Below are 21,371 nucleotides of genomic sequence, written 5' to 3'. Positions count from 1 at the left end.
CTTATATTTAAGTCAATTGCTGAAGGCACAACCGATGAATGCTTTGAGAAATGTAGCTGCTGACCTTGGAGATAAAAGTGAACAGACCTGTTTTTTCATGCTGTTGCTATGCAAAGTAATCTAGCTGCTTATCAGATGTGGGAACAAATTGCAATTTTACAATACTACTGGAGGTTTTGGACTCGTTATAAATCGGCTATGAGTTGATGAGTGTGAGTGATGCCTAAATAGAATCTCCCACACTGGATTCACAGTCACTGAAGGGGAAGTCCTGGCTGGCCCACAACTCCACTCCGATTCTTGCTTAAACTGACTGACAATCCCATTCCAGGTGTGGTGTATGGCACAACACAGCCCCCTGAAGTATGCCACAGAGTATACACACGTCAAAGCAATGCATTGGTCCAGCGCAACCTTGTTTCTCTCTCCTGAAAAACCTTTGGTGGGACAGTTATCATCGCTACAGCCTGCCTATCTCTCCGTCCCTCTGCTCCTCCCTTTGTATCCCCTATTCATTCACTCCAGGTTTTTTGTCTTACTTTCACTCGCACCCACACGCACGCACACACACCTCATTTCATCTACACTGATGCAACCTCACAGCAACATGCTTACTGCAAACTTAACAGTACCATTCGATATACAAAACACTTGGAGCCATGGATTAAAGTAACAGGATTCTCTCTTTCACCAAGTAAACACAAGTTGCTGCTCCGTCGGCTTATGGGAGGAAGCAGGCCAGGTGAGGAAATCCTTGTGCAGAATCCTTACACCTACTGTTCACTGATGGATTGTTTACATGCTTGAGTAAACTGCCTGAGTAAATTGCTTTATAATTGCAGTATACAGTAAATATGCATAGTAAACACACTGTAGAACCTGGATTCATAGAGCTGCTACCCCTGGTTTTCAAGTCCGTTCCTCCCATGTAAAGCTGTAAACTGACAATACAGCAACCAAAAAAAACCCTGCAAAACTGGACAACTGTTATAGCACTATGACTTTGGATTCACAAGTGTTTGTTTTTAGTTGATGAGAAAGTTAGATTGTTAAATCCATATTAGGTTCACAGAAGTTTGTTGAATCTGCTATCTGTTGTTCAGATAGAACATTGTATATTACTTTGTACAGCAAAAGCAATCGATATTTCATTTTACCATTACTTGAAACAAAGGTATCACAACAACACTAACATAATATCCTTTTTTTTCTTTCTTTATCATGCAGACCTACTGCTAACATTCAGTAGTTCAGAGTAAAACCTCTCACTGTGCTTCCTGCTCTGTACAGGATCAGAAACAGGCAAACTCTTGATCATGTAAACCGTACTGATCAAATAGATTTTGTTGATGGCCCACCCAGTTGTGTACTGTAATTGTATTAAAGCCTCAAGGTGTGAGCTGTGTCAGTAACATGCAGTGAATATTACCCCTGGGTGGTGAGTGTACACACACGCACACACACACACACACACACAGTATCCCTGGAGAAGGGAACAAAGGAAAGTAGCAATTGGTAGTAGGGAAGGTCAATGGACAACCAATCTAAATAATTACTTTTAATGAGGCATTGCTGTCCTAATTACTGCAGGCACCAACTGGGTGATGAGGTAATTGTACCCTGAAGAAGATGATGAAGAAGTGTTAGTGAGTGTGCACATGTGTTGAGAGGCAGGAATACCAGCCAGAAAGACAGAACCCTGGGAGAATAGATGCAGCAATCCTCTCTGTCTTGCACAGAAGTATAAATTCATGTGTTTTCCATCACTTGACATTTGCAGCTACTTGCATCACATTCGCAATTTTATTATGCATTCCTCAAGCAGAAAGTGAAGCTGTCGGAACTACAGTATGTGCATGGACAGACATGCATGTTATTGAATATGGCGTTTTCTGTATTTAAATTGCATTCAATCCTCCATGTGCATTTGTGTTTTGGTTTATTTTGTTTTAGTGTATATGTTTGGTTTATTAATATTGCTTTTTGATGATTTTTTCCATGTGTTCTGTGGTTCTATGAGGACGTATTCTACAAACTATGAAGCATGTGAGCGAATGCCAAATATGATCAGAAATGCTCCAACTTTTGAAAAAAAAAAAACCCCAGACGTTATTTATTCTATGTATTTTTCAATCTGTTTCCATAAAGTTGGAGCCGAGCCGATTGTATTTATGATCATAGCCAATGTAGTACAGCATAGACACTGCAAGGCAAATGTGAGCTTTGCCCATTATGCAAGTACGTGTTCTTTTACATCAATAAAGAAAATGCATCCAATCGTTACATGATATTTGTAGAAGCCCCGGGCAATAATAGTATTATGCAAACACTAATAAACTGCTGCACTCCGAATGTAGTCAGCTCTACTGACACACAAAACGGATTTCCATGTTCTTATTTTGATTTTGATTTATATGCAAAAAAAATCACACTGATCGTTTCCGACTTTACGACTGTGCAAACTGGATGAAAACAGGTTATCTGTCAGCTAATCTCACTTTACCTAACAGTGTACTCTCTCCCGATTGTCCAGCTGTGTCAGGCCTGAGCTGACAAACTCCATGGACTGTGTGACACAAATGACAAAAACATGAAAGCAGGCAGATTGAAATGCTTTACACTTTGACATCAACATGTTAAAGAGGTTAAAGAAAATCTAAAATGAAGCTTTCAGGGCTGTTCAGGTCCTATTGCCTTGTCTTACTGGGTGAATTTCAGCAGATGTTAATGAGAAAACACACTCACGCACATAACATAACTGAACACACAGAAAATGAATTTGGCTTCGCACATATATGGACCTGACACATGACAAACTACTATTAGTGCTACTAAGGTGACATTGCTTGATTGAAAAAGCAAAGTCTAACGTTGTCTAACACCCCAGACTCCACCACCATTCTCTTTGATTTACACCAACTTATCTTTATGCAAAGGAAGCCTCTCATTGATAATGTGTCTGCCCTACCAGAATCTAATAAACAGTTTAGACCCTTTTTGTCCCTGGTGTTGCGGCGTCCTTATCTGAACCTCCTGACTCTCCCATCGGATCACCAACTGATCATTATCATTAAAGATCACCTTCAACCACAGACTTTCACTTTGACCGTTTGTGTGTCTGTTTCTCTATAGAGAGAAATCAGGAAAAACCGGTGTTTATGCTTTTCTGTTTCCATCCATACATTTCTGTGGTTAGAATTTGTAAACAAAAACCTGAATGGAAAAAAGAGAACGATTCAAAAAAGAGCTAAAATGGTGATTATTAATACAACAAAAACTTGTTGTATTAACAATGACAGTGAGGGACCTTCTTCTCCTGCGTTTGCTTGTATAGGCACAAATAGAGAAGAATAGAGAAGAAAAGAAATAGATTTTCGATACAATTACAGGGCTACAGGACATTGAAGTGTCACTGCTATATGATTCCGTGAACTTACGTACATGATCTTTGGCTGCACTTGGTTACTTTTGTGAAGCAATTAAGACAAGATCTGGAATTCCATCATTTATCCAAATATACTTGACAAGTCAGGACATTATCATTTTGAGGAAATGTCTGAAAAAAACGAGACACACATGCATTTTACTGTCTATTGCATTGTGTGAGTGAAGGGAAAAGGGGGCACAAAACAGATGGAGCGGGAGCTTAGCCTAAGTTAATTTGTTCTCCTTCTCTGTCTCTGTCATGTCCTCCAGCATGTGTTAGGATGGCTGAAGCGCTCCAGTGATGCTTCACGTCTTCTGTTATCCACTCAGCTCCTCCGTCCTTAGCGCCAAGGTCACTGCAGTTCAGCACTTAAGCTTCACTCCTCTGTCCAGATATCATCCAAGAGACACATAACTTAGTCCACTACGCCTGCTATCTTGAAAAATTCAGTCCTCCTCTGTGCCATATTAAAGCACTTAGGTCTGATACAAAGAAGCCCTCTGATAAAGGAGCAACAGCTGCAAAGAAATGCTGTGGTAATGTGTTCAAAAATTGGATGAGGGTAATTACACTGACCTGCCCGCTTGTATTTTATACTTCCGCATTATAATGACTCAGATGGGGCAGTTACAATTTAAATTAAAAAGATATTAAGCACGACTCTAGCAAATTTAAATCTGTGGCGCCACTACGCTCTTAAAGGGATTTGGTTAGCTGGGGTTAGAAAGTGCCAAAGTCACGACCACGCAACTATTTTATTGTAATAAGAAGCACTAGTTGCTGTAAGTGTGGTAGCTGATGGTTCTTATAAATGGAAACCAAAACCACTGACAAATCCATGTGGTATTTAGTATTAGTTGAGCAAAATTACACTTTTAATGTGATTAATTTGATTTATTTAACGGTATTGAGCCATCCAGAATCAATTCATTTGATCCGGCTTCCCAAACGCCCCAGCAAATGATAACAAGAAGCCTGGATGGATAAACGACTGCATGACAATAAAGTGTAAACAGAATCAAATGCATTTTCCAAGAAACAACCCTCTATCAACCTCAGGCATGTCAATTTAGCATCACTTAGCATAACTGTTGGTGGCCAGATGTACATACAGCGAATAAAAAAAACACACAGTGCAAGTTGTGGCTGTAAGAGTCTTGCGTGTTCACAATTAGCGTGAAATTAATGTCGAATTTACTATGGTTGCAGCTATTTAGCAATCAGGGAATGTGCCCGCCTACTCAGCGAATTTGGCGTGTGTGAGATAGTTTAAGTAAAAGGCACAGTTTAACGCTGGCAGAATACGTAATAAACCGCATTTGTAACATCCACGCCTGTTATTTGTGCGATTCTCCCCCCTACATTCATTTGCAGAAAGGAGAGAAGTGCGCCTTCTAATAACTCATGAGACCTGACACACACACACACACAATACATCGAATCTGCACCCAAACCAGCCCCATTATTATCCAGGAGCTTCATAAAACTTAACTACTAAGTCACTAAATAAATCACTCTAATAAGCACCGTGTTATTCAGAAACAACCAGGATAATTCATGTCTCAATTCTCCTTAATGACCTTCACCTCGTTCTGTTGACGTTTTACACTAAATCTTTCTTCTCAAATCTCAAAAGGCCTTTTAAGATTAAGGCTAGACAATGAACACCGTTTAATGTCCCCAGTTAAATGGTGGTTTAACTGTCGCTGATTGGACAGTTCTGACAGAAGCAGCCGTGTGTTAAATGCCGACAGACCCGTAGAATCCAGATATCTTCTGTTCTTCCACATTGATTTGGTTTATATTACATTACGATGTGTGTTTGTTAGTTTGTGAGAGTGGATATTAAGGCAGACATTGTGTGTATCTGTCTTAGCTTGAAATAGGCCCCCCTGCATGCACAGTCTATTGTTCCCATTGTGTTCAGGACCATGGATAGCTCCCCTACAGAACTATACAGCCTAAACTCAACTTTACCCAGAGTTAAATAAAATGTTCAACATGAAGTAAAAACTAATCAACCACAAACCGTGACTTGCCTTCCCCAAAATTCAGTCAGATATGACGGTTTTGCCGACTCCCTGATGAATCTACAAATTACTTTTCAGCATAAACACACTTCCTCTCCAGCACTGAAATGTTGTTCTTCCCTGTTTACGTCTCTAACCAACTCCTCACAAAAGTAGGGTAACAAGTTCAGAGAGGAGCTCTTCAATAAACATCCATCACTCTTCATGCTGCCGAACCTTTTGAAAGGTTCACAAAACAGGACAGTCATCAAACAGCAAATCCAAAACAAGCAGTAAACTTCAAAGAGAGAGAGAGAGAGAGAGAGAGAGAGAGAGAGAGAGGCTGGAACCAGCTACAGGCACACCCCATCTTGAAACGGCTGCAGACATTTACAGATTTAGCGAACAAGAAAGGAAAGCTTGCATAGTTAGCAAGAAAGAGGATTACATAGTTTCTTCCGGGGTGAGAAAGGACAATCATTGAAGGGCTTTCTTTGGGAAGTCACACTGCGGGATTAGAGATGTATAGGAGGAAAGAAGAAAGGGAAACGATGGGAGGGGAAAGAGGGTGATGCTGTGAGGGAGAGAGAGAGAGAGAAGACTGGGAGACAAATCGAACAAGGGAATGAAAAAGTCTGGGGAAAGGACACACACACGCATAAACGTATACACAACTGCAAACACACAGACAGCCTTGGGTACAGCGGGGAGCTGGTGTGAATGTGGATGGATGGTCGTCATTTTTAACGCCTGTGAGGAGCAGCGGGTGACAAACTGATGGCAGGAAATACACTAGAGCGAGAGCGAATGTTCAAGGGTGTCTGACAATACGTCCCAATCATCAACGGGACGCTTGTGTTGTTGTGGCAAGGTGACACAAATGTCATGTATCTACGGTATACTAATATATGGTATTGTGTAAGGATCCACACAAACAGGCACAGGAGCGGGTCATCAAACCTCCTGTGTTAAAGTGTGTGTGTGTGTGTTGGGGGGCATCTTCACTATCACAGGCTGTGAAAAGGAACTTTCTCTCACACTCTCTCTCCCCCATTCTCTCGCTGTTCCTGTCACAGAAGTGGCTGCTTTCATACAATATGTATAACACCACTGCTTGTTCAGTCCCCTGGCAGCAAAGTCCAGCTTTTTGATCTTTGATCTTTTACTGCTTTGTGAAATGGGTCAGTAAGGAAAATCCATTTATACATAACAGAGGTCAAAGGGCCACAGGATTGCGAGTGATTGATGCCAGAAGAACTCATTAGTTAAGCCTCTGGGTCAGGGGGCGGAGAGAAAAAGAAACCTCATTCAGAAACACACATACTGTACATAAGAAGGAGGAGTGAGTGAGCAATCAGCGCTGGAAAAACAAAGTCACAGTTCACTACGAAGGTCAAAGCAGCTCAGTTTCAAAAGTGCTACCACAGCACAAAGCGGTGAGAAAAGGGGGCATTCCAGAGGAGCGGTGAATATCACACACCTATCCTTCAACTCTACGATTTGAAGTCAGAAGAAATGCAGTAAACATGAGGCAACACGGCTAAGAGCTCTGGCTGCAGAGACTTAATGGAAGATCTTCCTCGACAGCGTTCTCAGCTACAGGAGGGATTGTATTTCCTTGGATAATAGCCCATGCTTTGTCTTGTGGTTACTGTGTGTGTGTGTGTGTCTGTGTGTCTGTGTGTCTGTGTGTCTGTGTGTCTGTGTGTATGCGTATGGGTGCAGAAGTGTACAGGCACAGGTGACATGGAGAAAAGAGGAATGTGGGTAAGTCTAGTATTTCATAAATGGCCCAGAGCCAAGAATCACCTCCCCAATTAGAACAGCAGGGAAGCAGACATCCAGCCATACACTCTACCACTCTAACAACTGCAAGTTCCTGTCCTTACACAAAAAAAACGTATTGTGCTAGAATTTTCTCCAGTTTATACTTTTAAAACTTTCCATCAGACAGCTGGTTATTATTTCACGGGCAGTAATAATATTGAGCAGAGCCATGCACCTGACTGATACAGGAAGATGTAATCTAGCATCTCTAGTGACTCGTTAATTTAGAAAAGCTCGGAGGTTTCGCTGACAGTGAGTACAGACTTAGTCATGCTGATATATTCCCAAACATTGTGGATGACGGCAGAGTTTTGCAAGATGTAGTGAAGATCAACGACGGAGAGAGGAGCATTAGTTAGTTTGTGGAGCCGCTGTGCAAGTGATGAGACGACAATGACGGTGGTGGCAGAATAGCATATTAACATCAGCTTTCCTAAGTGAATAAAACACAAAATCCTGGGGGAAACGAAAAGAAAATGATACCGTTCAAATAGCGAATGTGTTTAGCGTAGAGACATCTGACTGACTGGTGTGTTCCAGTTTAGTTTGCAGTTTAGTTTTCAATGTAACCTCCTAATTTAACACTTTTCTGGCAAAGACGCCGGAACGACATCCCTGCTGATGTCATCTTCAGGCAGGTGAAAGAAGGACAGGGTAAATCAGGTGAGTGGGAAGGGGTTGAACTAGTTCAAAGCCACAATTATGTATGGCAGCCATCAAGTGCTACAATATGGACTCCTGGATCAGGCGCTTTAAGTTTTAATCACATGGTTGAAATGAATATCACCTCCGCCAAAACTATCCTGGCTCTTGCTCACTAACCTTATATAGTTATAGTGAAGGATATATGCGTGTTTCTATCTCGGTATGAGCGTGTGAGACAGAGAGATTGTTCTCCTAATGAGTGAGCCGGAGGGTTGGTAAGGAGTCTCGACTCTAACGCATTCCCTCTGTTCAAGCTTGATCACAGCAGAACCCAGTGAGTCACAAAGCATCAGAGCGACAAGCAGGGATGGTTGAAGACAAAGCTCAGTCCACTTCAACTCAGTGGGGGAATAACGAGCTCAAACCTCAAGGGGCTTGTGTGTGTGTGTGTATTGTGCAGCCTCCTTGACATTGACATTGTACTGTCACGGACTAATGGGCATTAACCATTTGAGAATAGGGGCGGTCGCGTTGGATATATGGTCAGTCTGTGTAAACTCGGTTAATGGGCAATTTCTGCTCACCATGCATGCGGTGCTATAGAAGAAGAAACAGGTGTGCAGTTAGACTTCACCGACAGCTTTTTAAGCATGTTAAAAGTAGAACTGGGGGTGTTTTGAAGTGTTATTTACCTTAATTTGAACATTAACCAGGCTTTTTTTTCATCACTGAGGCTTTTTGGGCGTTGGACTCTGGCGAGAGCGGTCGCATTCTCCTCCTCTCCTCTCACCCTCTGTCTGTTCCTAACCCCCCCTTGTGTGTCTACCCCCGCGACTGCCCTTGTCACTGCGAAGACGGAACGGCGGCGCCTATCATGGCAGCGGCCGAGGCTGCGATGGTACCCAGAAGCTGTCCGGCCACACACCCTTTGAATGGTGTGAAAACGGCATTTCATCAGCTTGTACCCGTACTTGCTCTTGACAATAAAGTTGAATCTAATCTAATCTAATCTAATCTAAAGATGGGAGCTAAGGTGCTAAAACATGCAACATTCCAAACAAATTAGAAACAACCAACATGTATAGTTGCATAATCACAGTATGAGCCGTTAAGGACACGCAGAGCTGCTCCTCCTGGGAGAAATCAATTTGCAATCACATAATCTAGGTCTGCGACTCAGTGCACACACGTGGATTTATGTCCATGTCAATCGCAGTATAATTGAAGTTTTAACGTGCATTTAAAGATTCTGAGTGATTTCATGTTGTCCTCCGAAGATCGAAGGTCAATCAATGTCAATAATGTGGAAGTGGTTTGGAGTGTACCGATGTGATATTATTAGCAGCACTTCAAGAATTGGTTACTCTGAGCAAAACAATCAATCGGCTCTCATTTGGCCTGTTAATACATAATCAGAAGAATCCAAAAGGACTATTATAATCATTTCCTCTCTAGCTAATGAGATGATGCCTCTGAGGAAAATTTTACATCTGCAAACATCTGAGATTGCCTGCAAAATAAATCTGATATAATAAGAGTCGGACAAGTCTTTTCCATTTATCTATTTTGGTAGAATACATCTCTTGGATGCTCCTAAACACATCATCAGTGATGTAACCTGTGCTCATTGGGTGTTTCGGGTCTCGCAGCATCAGACACCCTTCGCCCAGGCGACCCATCAATGGTTGATCAGACCAGACTTGTGTTCAGGTGGCATTACTCGCCCATGGATGCCCAGTGCGCTTAAGGCTTTGAAGAAACAAGGTGCCTTCTAGATATATGGCCTGACAACTTCATTAGGGAACAACTGGAACAAACGCACAAAGATCTGGACACTTTTGAAATGTTAAGTCAAAAGACGAGAACCACCAAACAATGCAAAGGTTACCAGCCTTCCCCCGGGATGGAGCCTGGAGTCTCGGCTAACCTCCACCAGACTCCAGGGGGATACTGAGCCCAGAAAGTAACAGCTCAGACATGTGCACAGACGCTCAAACATTTGCCACGTCATCATCCGCTGGTTGTCATGCCATTTGAGAAGCTATAGCATAGCAACAAGGCGAACTTGAGGAAACTTTTGGAGATATGAATGAGTGGAAAATGAAAGAGGGCACCCGTAACCGTGCAGATTTTCTGACCCATATGCTAACAATCATATTTCTTTAATGCTTTGCAAAAAAAAGCTAATCAAGCTAAATAAAAAATGATACAATGTGATAAAAGTTACTCAGGCAAAAGAAGGAGAAACCACTTTAAACCCTCTTCGTCTAATTTCAGCAACTACTACTACAAAGGTTGTCATGATGAAAAATGGAACTGAATGGAAGCTAAAAGAAACTGACAAATGAACTGAGTATCTCTTAAATGTATTGATAACTAAGGCATATTGGGAAACTACAGAAAAGGAGGGGCGACACTCTGTGTGAATGAAAACAACATACAGCCACGACTTCTAATGCAAGAACAAGGACCCAAGACCGATCCTCTTCCTGTCTATTAATGAAATCAATGAAATCATTTGGCTAAGAAAAGGTACAATAACAAAGCCCCTTCCTTGAACTCCCACATCCTATTAAAATACACGTGACTTGTCAGGCCTGCTGTCAGTCTGTGGTGTCTGGCCACAGCCAATATCATACAATACCAACCATGCCTCCATGTTAAAGACTTCAGCCAACACGCCAAAGAGGCAAATGCCATGGTGTTCATAGTATTCTAAGAATAATGGATGAGAAAACACGGTTACATCACTCCCACCTGCCCTTACCGATATGTTAAATCTGGTGCCGTCTTTCAGAAATTAGCCTCACTGTATTTAAAATATGTTAAAATTCTGAAAATAGCAGAATTTCATATCTGACCCTGCCACTTCTCTTTAACGCTAGAACAAGCTTTCATTGACTGAACAGGCAGCCAGAGCGTATTGACTTCCTGTTCAGTTAACAGCTTCCTGCCTGGCCCTGATATATGGACGTCTTTATTGACAAATCAGATTAATGTCCACTCCCACACTCACGCACACATACATAAACACACTAACACATTCAAACACACTCAGAGTTAGACTGTCCTTGCATGCAAACGCATACACTCACCTGTGGGGTTTACAACACTGATGGAGGCTGCTGGTCAGTGTGACTTGTCTGTTTTTTGCTCTAAAGCTGGTCTAACTGAGACAACACTGTCTTGACTGATAAAACCAGCAGCAGCAGGATCAAACAGAAGTTCATGAGTTACTAACCCACATCCATAAATACACCCAGTGTATTAGGGCAGAGCCTCCGAGACAATTTGCCTCAGAGTGTCATTTGTACGTTATTTTGCATTAGAGAGCAATGGGTTTCAATTCAGTTTGACCTTTTCTCAGCAGGTGGGTCAATTAGGAACAGGTTTATGTTGACATGTGGTTAGTCTGTTGAAAAAAGGTTATTTAGAAATATTTGTCTTAACCAAGCAAATGGCCTCATAACCAAGATGCATGTGGGCTTTCTAAATAAATGCACTTTTAATTGACATTTCGCCTCCTAAATCCATCGAGTCATTAAAGGACCATATGGGTGTTTCTGCATATTTTAGCCCATTTAATACAAATCACCTCAACTTAATTACCAACCATTTTGCAAAGCATACCAGAGTGTATTAGACTGATGAATGTTTTTTTTCCACCTTCTGGGCAGCCATTTATTTCTATTCAGGGTTGTTTTTTTTACAGATTTCCTAAGACTTAAAAAGTGCAAGAAATAATTTATCCCAGTGGCCATTTAGTAACTTTTGTTCTTTTTGGTTAAGCGGCTAAAAGCTCACCTAGACCAAAATACCAGCAGGCAAACATTATCAGCAAACATTATCTTCAATCAATGGCATACCTGCACATGGCTATTTTATAGGCTATATTTATATGAATATCTGGTCCAAATATGAATAAATAATATATAAAATAGGTTTGTTTGTGTTGTGATTTATTTATATCTTCTTTTTCAGTTTGAAGTTAATATTTATCTACATCTACATTGACAAATACCTGTGGAAAAACAACACACAATTGCTATTTCAAACCCATTTACATTTAAATATCAATATCAGTATCAGCTTTTAATATCCAGAATCAATCACACTGTTGTGTTCTGCAAGAGGCACTGGTGGAGAAGTTCAAGATTTAAAAGCCAAAGCATTAAATGTGCGTAACAGAAATTGGGTCAGAACATCTCAAATTGAATTTGGTATAATTTTGAATCAATAGATTTCTGACAATCAATAGCTTCCATAATACAGCAGATTTTTATTCACAAGTCCATGTACGTTTGTATCTGTCGCATGAACGCCTCTATTTCATGTATAACAAAACAAAGCGGTACAAACTTTGTCTGGAAACTATTTGTCATACTCTGCATTTTGTGAAATCATTCTTTGCGGACACTGAAAGGAAGAAACAGCCTTGAGGACTCCCCTTCATCTCCTCTTCACACCTCCCACTGTACACTAACATATCACCACATCTACAACAAAAAAACAGCTCAGTCATGTCAAACACACCAGTCTCTGAAAGTGGAGCTCCAAACTCATTGTGGAGGAAAGAATCACCCACTTTGTCCGTTAGCTGCTTGGGACAGAAGGCTGGGGGAGGGATGACACAATACTCTGTCCAAAGAATCCAATGTGGACGACTGCTCTCAAACTAATGTTCAACTCTTTCATTGGCTGATTTATCACTGCTCTTGTCACAATATTAATTCAACACTTAAGGTGATGAAAGTAAGCAAAAAAAACTTTTCTGTGTGTTGTTGAAAATGGAAATGTGATTAGTTGGGTTGCAGTGTCTCCATATGTCCATTTGTCGGTGTGTGTGTGTGTGTGTGTGTGTGTGTGTGTGTGTGTGTGTGTGTGTGTAGTTCGTTCTCCTGCAGAGCTGCCTGAGTGTCACAGATAAGGGTGAGTGGCGGACTCATCAAACTGCACCATTGTATATTATACCATTGTATATTATACCATTGTATGTGGCGGCAGTATCTCAGTGGGTAGAGCTTTCCCTTGGGAACCGGAGGGTCGCCGGTTCGAGTCCCTTCCCGAGGTGCCCCTGAGCAAGGCACCAAACCCTCAATTGCTCCCCCCTCTGTAATGGGTGGTAATGTAATGTAAGTCGCTTTGGATAAAAGCATCTGCTAAATGATTGTATATATATATATATATATATATATATATATATATATATATATATATATATATATATATATATATATATATATATATTAGGGTTTACTGCAACATAAATACATCCAAATGCGGAAAACTCACCATTCCAAGCTATGAACACTCACATGCACAAGGTGTGTAGGCAAACACGGCGTCAGATATAATAAAAGAACCTAAGAAACGCTGAGGACCTTTTCTTAATAGCTGCGAAGGACTAAAATCAAGCTGGCAAGAACGAGCAGGAAAGAGGTTCCTTACTTGGTCAAGAGAAGCAGGTTCTGATTGGAGATTTAAGTGACTAAAGACTGCTTTCCTTCAAGAAATATGTTTTCTTTGAAGCACTCTGCCAGCAGCAGCAGTAAAGAGCCATCTGAACAACAACTAATCTATTTAACCTTGCCATCTCATTTAGATTTGCTGTATAAGGATAAACTAATGAGAGTAATGATTGCATTGGAAAGTTGGAGCTGTGCTAATGAACAGCTGATTAGATTCTGAGGCTGGTCCAGATGATCCAGATCCAAGATACAGTCTACAGAATGTCACAATGAAAAGAAATGTAAATCTCTAGTAATGCTAGCAAGATTATGACCACATCACTTACACCGAACGATTTTTAGCTTCAACCTTGTTGTTTTAAGCCCCCCCCCCCCCCTCCGACCGAGGGACCGACCGATGGGGGGCGATAAGGACGGTGGTCACGGTGGCCGGAAATAATCTAAAAGCGTGACGTTCCCGGCGCCCGCGCGCGCAAAACTGGTTCCGGGTTTTATCGCGCCCCCCGTAACTTCGAAGTTACAGGGGGCGCCAGACTCGCTGGTGGTTTCGAACAGTGGTCCCGGTGGCCCGAAATAATCTAAAAGCAAAAATGTGTTGTCCGTGACACGCGCAAAACTGGTTCCAGATTTGATATCGTCCCGGCGCCCGCGTGTAAATCCCCCCCCCCCCCCCCATCCATACACACACACACACACACTCTGCGAGTACCCTTAAGTTTAAATGATAGTCCAAATGTAACAAATTGGTCTGAAATGATATTTAGTGGTGAGCAGTAGTGAATTGAAGTTGTATGAAACGGCTCCCATGTGAGTGTGTGAGTTAGTGTGCAGGTGTAAAAGAGCAAAAGCTAATTTGTGATGTTACAGACAATGAATTTTTCTGACTGAACGAACATCCATTAAACAATTCCTGTCACGCGTCCAATGTCTGCTCTGTCTCACCTCTCCAGAAGAGGTTATCTCCAATAAATTGAAATTGCTTTCACCACTTGAGTGCTAACGGCTTTAAGGATGACTGCCGGGTCAACACCAGCTATCAAGAGTCCCATCTCTTCCTGTGTTTATGGTCTGGTAGGCTCTTGGCGTCTCCCCCAAACAGCATATTAAACAGCAATTCTAGTAGTTTGTTGATTGACTCACAATGATGTATAAGCAAGAGGTGTACATGAAAATAAAAACAAATTTAAAATGAGAGATCTGAATGCAAGAAAAATGCAAGAAAACATTGAAATATTCTGCGACCGTCTCACATAATTCACATTATCGGTATTATAGATCTAAGAAATATACAATTTTCCTGCTCTCGCTCTCTTTTTCTGTTCCCTCAGCCCATACATTTTGTATTTTCGCTTGTTTTAAGTTACCTCCTACCCTGGCTGTTTGCCTCTGGCCCTCTTTGCCTTTGAACGTTTTCTGTCCTCTCACCCCCCCATCAGCCTGTCAGCTGTGTCATAAGGCCACAACTGTTACTATGGCACCCTGGGGCAGCCACAGGAAGTCACTGCAAAGTCATAACACTGAGTCAGCAACCAATACACAAACACACACACACACATAGATGTAGCACTCGGGCTCCAATTTAAGATTTCATTTCACTTTTACGATTTGACTTGGGCCGGTTGACTTGTGTATTCCTTCAGTGTCCTGGTGGAGCCACAAGTCGAAGGACAGGATTATACCGGATTCGAACTATGCATACATTGTCGTTTGCAGTTTGTCATGTGCTCGATTGTGTACTTTATATCACTCTGGATGATTAAATACAAAATCCACCAGGGGACAATATGGGGGAAGACACGTAAGTCGACACAATAACACCTTAAATGTTACAACGTTTGGCAAATTTTCTGTTTAATCTCTTCTCTATATTCGTAACTTAATGCTGATTCTGAATTCTGCAGAGCAAGTGTGCCACACAGCCGATACACACGTAGATACACACAAACTTAAAATGCAACAACTGCATTCCTGCTCAAACTCATTAATGATAATGAAGGTGACCTGGCAAAACAAAACTCTTCTAGTTTCATTAAATTAAATGTATGTCAGTCTCAATTTGAATTAAAAGATTTAAAAGGAAAAGAACAATCTCTTTGTGTTACACTATTCTTTATGAAAGTTTTTGATTCTTCCCATCTGTCAGCCCTGGGGGAAATTAGAATATACAGTGTATCTAAAATAACAGAAATTGGTACAAGCCAGCTGAAAATTAGACACATCATGAAGGAAAGTGTGTAAAAAATAATCTTTCAACTGTATTAGAGATACATATTCTTTCTTCTCTCTCTCTCTCTCTCCCTCTCCCTCCCTCCCTCCCTCCCTCCGTCTTAAGGAAGTGGAAAATGAGGACAGTAAGCTGAGGACAGGAGTTGGCAGGAGAGCAGTTGACCACAGTATGACACTCGTGGACTCTGGCAGTCTCACATATCCCTTCTAAGAAGAGAGGGAGAGGAAGAAAGGAGCAAGCAGAGGGGTAAAAGCAATAAAGGAGAGAGTGGAGAACGATGCAGGCAGGATATAGGAGAAATTACATAATAGTGACATATTCACCTTAACATACAGCCTACCTTTTTGTAACATACACATGTTGGACAGAGGGAGGAGGAGTGGACAGTAGGGATAACGGGCTGGTCTATTTTGGTCCCCCATCATACCCACCCACTGTGAAACCGGACCTCAGGCCCATCCTCCAGAGAGGAAGGGGCATGAAGGGGTCATAGCGGACAAACTCATCTAAATCTGATTGCGGGCTGTTAAATGAATCATCCCTCTGTAAGTGACTGTCTGTGTTGAGAAAGTGCACATGGCTTGCAGGCAGACCTTCTGTCTACTGTATCCAACAGTAGATGAAACAAGAAAAAAAAGACTTCAAAAGACTTCAGAAATCCTCTGTCCCAAGTGAAACAAGACAATCCACCACCAGTCTGCACAACTGATCTTAGTCACTGTGATAAAGTTGAAGTGTGGGCTGACAAGGATTTATGAGTAATACGCCAGCTCTCTGCTCGGGGAACAAGAGCGAACAGAAATAAAAGGTGAGCATTAAACTCGTGTTCAAGCTAGAAGAGCACAATTTTGGACCCAATCCAAAACAGATACTGTGTGAAAGGCAGCCAAGGGCAGAAGTCGGACCCGGTCGGAAATAGACCCGAGGATAATTAGAACCCAATCAAAATGCGCTGGACCAAAACAGAGAGGAAATTCAATGAGCAGCAGCAGTTGAAAACAATAGCGATACATATTCTACGAATCAATGAAAAGCCACAACAAATAATTCAGGAGATAACTCTAAAAGGTGTATTTATAACCCTATTTTCTCAAATCAAAAAGCAGATTATTGCCACCACTGATCAGACCTAATACGGTGTCAGCTTGGATTCACAAAGGCATAAGAGATAATAACACACAGGCCCAATACCTGCTCAGTTTATCCGTGAGACCTCGCTATAAAGGGTTAATTCAGCCCCCATATACTCCACGAGTCACTGTATACTTCCCAGGTGCAAACCCTCTTTATATAATCGCTAAATATTAGGAATCATCCAACAAAATAGTATCTTTCCTCTCACTATAAATCAATCAGCATAACAATCAAACAAACCATTATCATACTCGGTGAGTTCAGTTCTGCTGGGCGAGATCATAGTCATACAAGATTGAATCATCCAATTTTACTGAGTAGACTAATATCTAATAAAAACTGTGCTCCAATTGAACTTCTGACAGCCCATTCGCAAAGGCAATCAAGGCCAGTCTGTAAAAAAAAAAACACAATTACCCATAAAGACACCCTATAAACCCTGACCATGAATATAATCAAAGATGGGCTCTCTTTTCTAATACGTGCAAAAAATAAGACACCATCTCTCTCTCCAGAACACACACACAATTCACCGTCATTCTGAAGGAATGTCTTATTCGCTTCTTCACTTCATCCTTCTGACACTGCTCGTTTAAGGCTTTACAATGGCTCCCTCTACTGGCAAAGGGTGGGAGTTGTAGTTTTAAGGGTTTTCATCGCCCCGTGTTCATTTTGGGACATTCATCACACACACACACACACACACACACACACACACACACACACACACACACACACACACACACACACACACACACACACACACACACACACACACACACACACACACACACACACACACACACACACACACACACACACACACAAGGCTGACCGTGTCACTCGCCATATTCATATTAAATGAAGCTGACTCTGCTGTAATATCAGTTGTGTAAAGACTGTTTTGGCACAAGGCTGGTTACCTGAGAGTCGGTGCTGCTTGGTGCTGACCCGGTTGGTGTATTGGACTGTGCAGCAGAGGTGGAGCATTGCAAACATGGTGAGGATCATCACCACACTCTGGAGCAGCAGGGTGACCTCAAACTGCTTCCCGATCCTGAAGGAAAACAAAACGCAGAAAAGATCAATCAATCACAGTTTAAATACAACGATTACCTGGCAGGATGTAGAAAACAATCAGAAAACAAACACATAAAAACAACATATCCTGTCAATCTATAATCTCTATATCATTCCGGTGTGAGTAGATGATGGATGAGAATGAATAGAGTATAACCTGCACCAATGGGCCTTTGCATGATCTCCGAACCTAATTCTATAGCAAAATCTATTCCTTCTCCCCTCCTTCCCATGGACCAATGGCCTCTGCTCCCTGATGTGCAACACCATTTCAGAATAAGCATCAAAAATGAACAATGCATGGATATGAAATATGGTAATCTGACCTCATTCCATTCTGTGATTTTATTCTTGTTTCATTCATTTCTAACGCCCTGACTGATATGAGGAATGACCTTTAAAATGCCCTCCACCTTATAAAAGGCAAAGATGAATCAATAAAGATGGAATATTAGGCAGAAAGGGAGGGAAAGATAAAGAAATCCCATAGGCCATAACGCTACAAGACGCCCTCTGTTTGCATCCTCACCAGAAGAAGATGCGCAGTATGTTGGCGATGAGCAGCACCAAGCAGACTCTTGTGGAGAATCCTTCAGTGTTGCTGTTCCTCTGGATCTCCTGGTACTGCGGCACGTAGGGCAGAGCTCCGCCAAACACCATGAGGCAGGACGCCAGCCACGACAGCAGCGTCCAGGAGACCTCCACGTCCTCCTCCTGCAGGGTCACCTCTGGATCCATCGCAGAGACAAAGGCTCAGGGGCATCAGACTGACGAGGGAAGCGACGAGAAGACTTTTGAACGACAGGGTTTAATGAGGCAAAGCCAAGTCACCAGGCACCAGGGTCTGAAATTTACATCCCGTAAAGCGTCAAGCAGCAGTGAAAATTTTTACTCTAGGAAATAAATCATAGTTGGACGTTAACATATTGAGGTAATTACAGTGAAATGCCGCAGTTATGTACCGCTTTGGCTCTCGCCTGCTTATAAACACTGCTGACTGCACGACACAATCCAATTAGAGCAACACAATGGCTCTGTATGGAACAGACTCGTGACTGGCTAAATGTCACTCAGACTATTCTCACAGCCGTATGCACCAAAATGTTTACGAACTTTAACTTTAACAAATGATTTAGCAAACGGTATAAAACGGTTTATTCGTCAATATTCATGGGACGTCTTATTTCAAACTCCACACTTACACTTCTCTTGTTTGCTATTTGTGAGATACTCAGCAGCAACAACAATGTCAACGTTTCAGCATTGGGCCTTTTTTATTATTGTTGCTGCTGTGCAAGTTAAACTCTTGTCAGAAGCGGTCGATATGGGAGTCAACGGTCGGTGAGAAAGAGAGATGGAGACACTATTTTATAAACGGTGGCCAGGAATGACAGGTAGGAAATTGAGGTCAAACGTGTGGAAACAACCAAAGGTGAAGATGCGAAGGTGTCATAACCACACAGTCCATGGCGCAGAGAGAGCGAGAGAGAGGACACCTTCTTTACCGGTGTGGGTTGGAGATGACAGCGTAAACTACAACAGGAAGGGTCAGGATAAGTATGGGGGATAACAAGAAATACCCAAGCCTGGGCCTATTCATTATCCTCAGAGTAATCACCAGTGTGCTGCTCATTCTGCAGCTTACTGTGGTTCAGATGATTAGTACATCATTCCCTAAACTGCGGGTGTTTCGCACTAAGAGAGGGGGAAAGTGAAGTAATAGCATACTTAGTTTTGAACAACCTACAACGAACAAGGAGGCTAAGTGCACTATTTTCTGTAAACATCAGGCCGATTGCTCCAGACAGTACATTGCTGCGCACTCAAAGCCGGGAGCTAAAAGGTGTGTAGGGACAAGTACAGGCATGAGATGTGATTGGTGTAATGTCATGTAGCTGTGTGGGGGAAAAATGTGATGTGTTGTAAAAGATCCCAACTGTAAATGAGTTGCTATAGGTCTATGGCAGGTTGTTAAAATTCAAACAGAGAGCCGGTAGGTAGTTAATGAAGTCTGTGATTTTGGCAGCCGATTGTCAGCTGATAAGTCACTCGCTTGTGTAGAAGCTGACCGCATAAAAAGGTTCAATACCCTGAGAATTAGGACAGAATGAAACACGTCAGCAGGTTTCTGTGCAAAGCTTTTTAACCACATTCAGGATATGATCACTGATGAGATTTCAACAGTGCAGCAGACCGTGAGAAGTACAAGAAGAGACATATCGCATTGGGGAATCAAAGAAGAGCAGTTGTGCAGAAGGTGAATAAGGGCTAAGTGGCTGTTTAGGACACGAGAACATCAATATTCATAAATAATGGCATTTCTGCAGGTCAAATTAGGTTAATCAACAATTTAGAGGGATGTAAACATGCAGAACAACGGTGATTGTGGTTTATAAGTGTCCTCAAGTGAAGCATTACAAGGGGAATCTACCAATACCAGAGCTTCTCCAATGTACCTGGTACACCTGAGTAGCTGTCTGGCCAGTTCTAGATGCAGTACGAGTGCTATTACGTAAGCATAGCATAGCTGGAAGGGGTTGGGCCACGAGCAAATAAAGTACCTCAATTTACAAACATCATGTTGGGCTACTGAGCTACAATGCCGACGAGTGACACCAGCACGCAAAGGAAACAACTATACCAAACCGTAGAACCGATATCTTAGAAACGTATCTGCAGGAATCACCAAGCAGGAAGGTTTAACTCTTGTTCTTCAAAAATAGAAATGTTAAAAAGCGCGTCAGCGATGGGCACAGAGCCGCTTGTTGCCCCCCTCATCATGTATCCCCAACCTTTTAAGGAACTCTTCCACACTTGTAGAACTACTTAAAGTTGTAACAGTTCGTAAATAAATCATTGAAAAGTTTAGTTTTTACTCACCGGCCTCCTTCATTCAGGTTCACCTTATCAAAGCGGACACACTGCCTGAGTACACACGGTTCCCTTGGCAGCTTCAACTTTCTAATCCCAGCCCGTCCGCAGGGGAGGGGAGGGGAAGTGTGCACGCGCAGGAAAACATGCAGTACTGCGCACGAACACGCGCGTGCCGTCCAATATTACATAGAGCGACATTTGTGCGTAAAAAAGAAACTGAAATGACAACAACTCCATTTTGGCTCGCGTAGTGATGGCGTAAGATCCTCGAGAGTAGGATACACAAAAGCCACGAGTTCTGTGTTTATCCCTGAACCAACTACATGACAGAAGAAACAACAACAAAGATGTAATGGAGACAAGGAAACATGTTTCAGAATCGACACGGGTTGATACTTTACAGTTATTCGGGGTACATTGATGAAGAATAAGTTATGTTCCGTAAAATGAAATAAAAAGTTCACAATTATCTGAAAACATGAATTATCGTACAATAATCTCAAGGTAAACGTATTTGAGAATGACGTTTTGCAAGTATTACAATGGAAAAACGACAAAAACATCTACTTTCTGGCACAGAATACAGTAAAGTAATGTTGCATTTCTAATTTTTAATGCATTTTGTTGTACTTTATACTGTATAGTATTTGATATACTACGTGAGGCCTGCAAAAACATAC

The 21,371-nt window shown here is 41.9% G+C and overlaps 1 protein-coding gene across 2 annotated transcripts in view; it reads right to left on the bottom strand.

Annotated features, from left to right (window-relative positions):
• Window positions 1-20,807, bottom strand: part of LOC142991828 (solute carrier family 66 member 2) — a 42,706-nt gene extending 21,899 nt beyond the window's left edge. The window contains exons 1-3 of one of the 2 annotated variants that reach the window (XM_076141978.1): window positions 20,698-20,807; window positions 18,347-18,584; window positions 17,661-17,794 (exon numbers count right to left, since the gene is read on the bottom strand). In XM_076141978.1, the coding sequence (XP_075998093.1) occupies window positions 17,661-17,794; window positions 18,347-18,555 (343 nt within the window). In that variant the 5' untranslated portion in view covers window positions 18,556-18,584; window positions 20,698-20,807. Of the gene's footprint in view, window positions 1-17,660; window positions 17,795-18,346; window positions 18,671-20,697 lie in introns of those variants that run through there. The other variant, XM_076141979.1, reaches the window with a different exon arrangement.
• Between the last annotated feature and the right edge of the window lie 564 nt (window positions 20,808-21,371).

This window comes from Genypterus blacodes, unplaced genomic scaffold, assembly GCF_046128005.1.
Source record: "Genypterus blacodes isolate CSIRO-AG114 ecotype Tasmania unplaced genomic scaffold, CSIRO-AGI_Gbla_v1 ptg000021l_1, whole genome shotgun sequence".
Lineage (NCBI taxonomy): Eukaryota > Metazoa > Chordata > Actinopteri > Ophidiiformes > Ophidiidae > Genypterus > Genypterus blacodes.
This window is presented reverse-complemented; position numbering and strand designations above follow the sequence as displayed.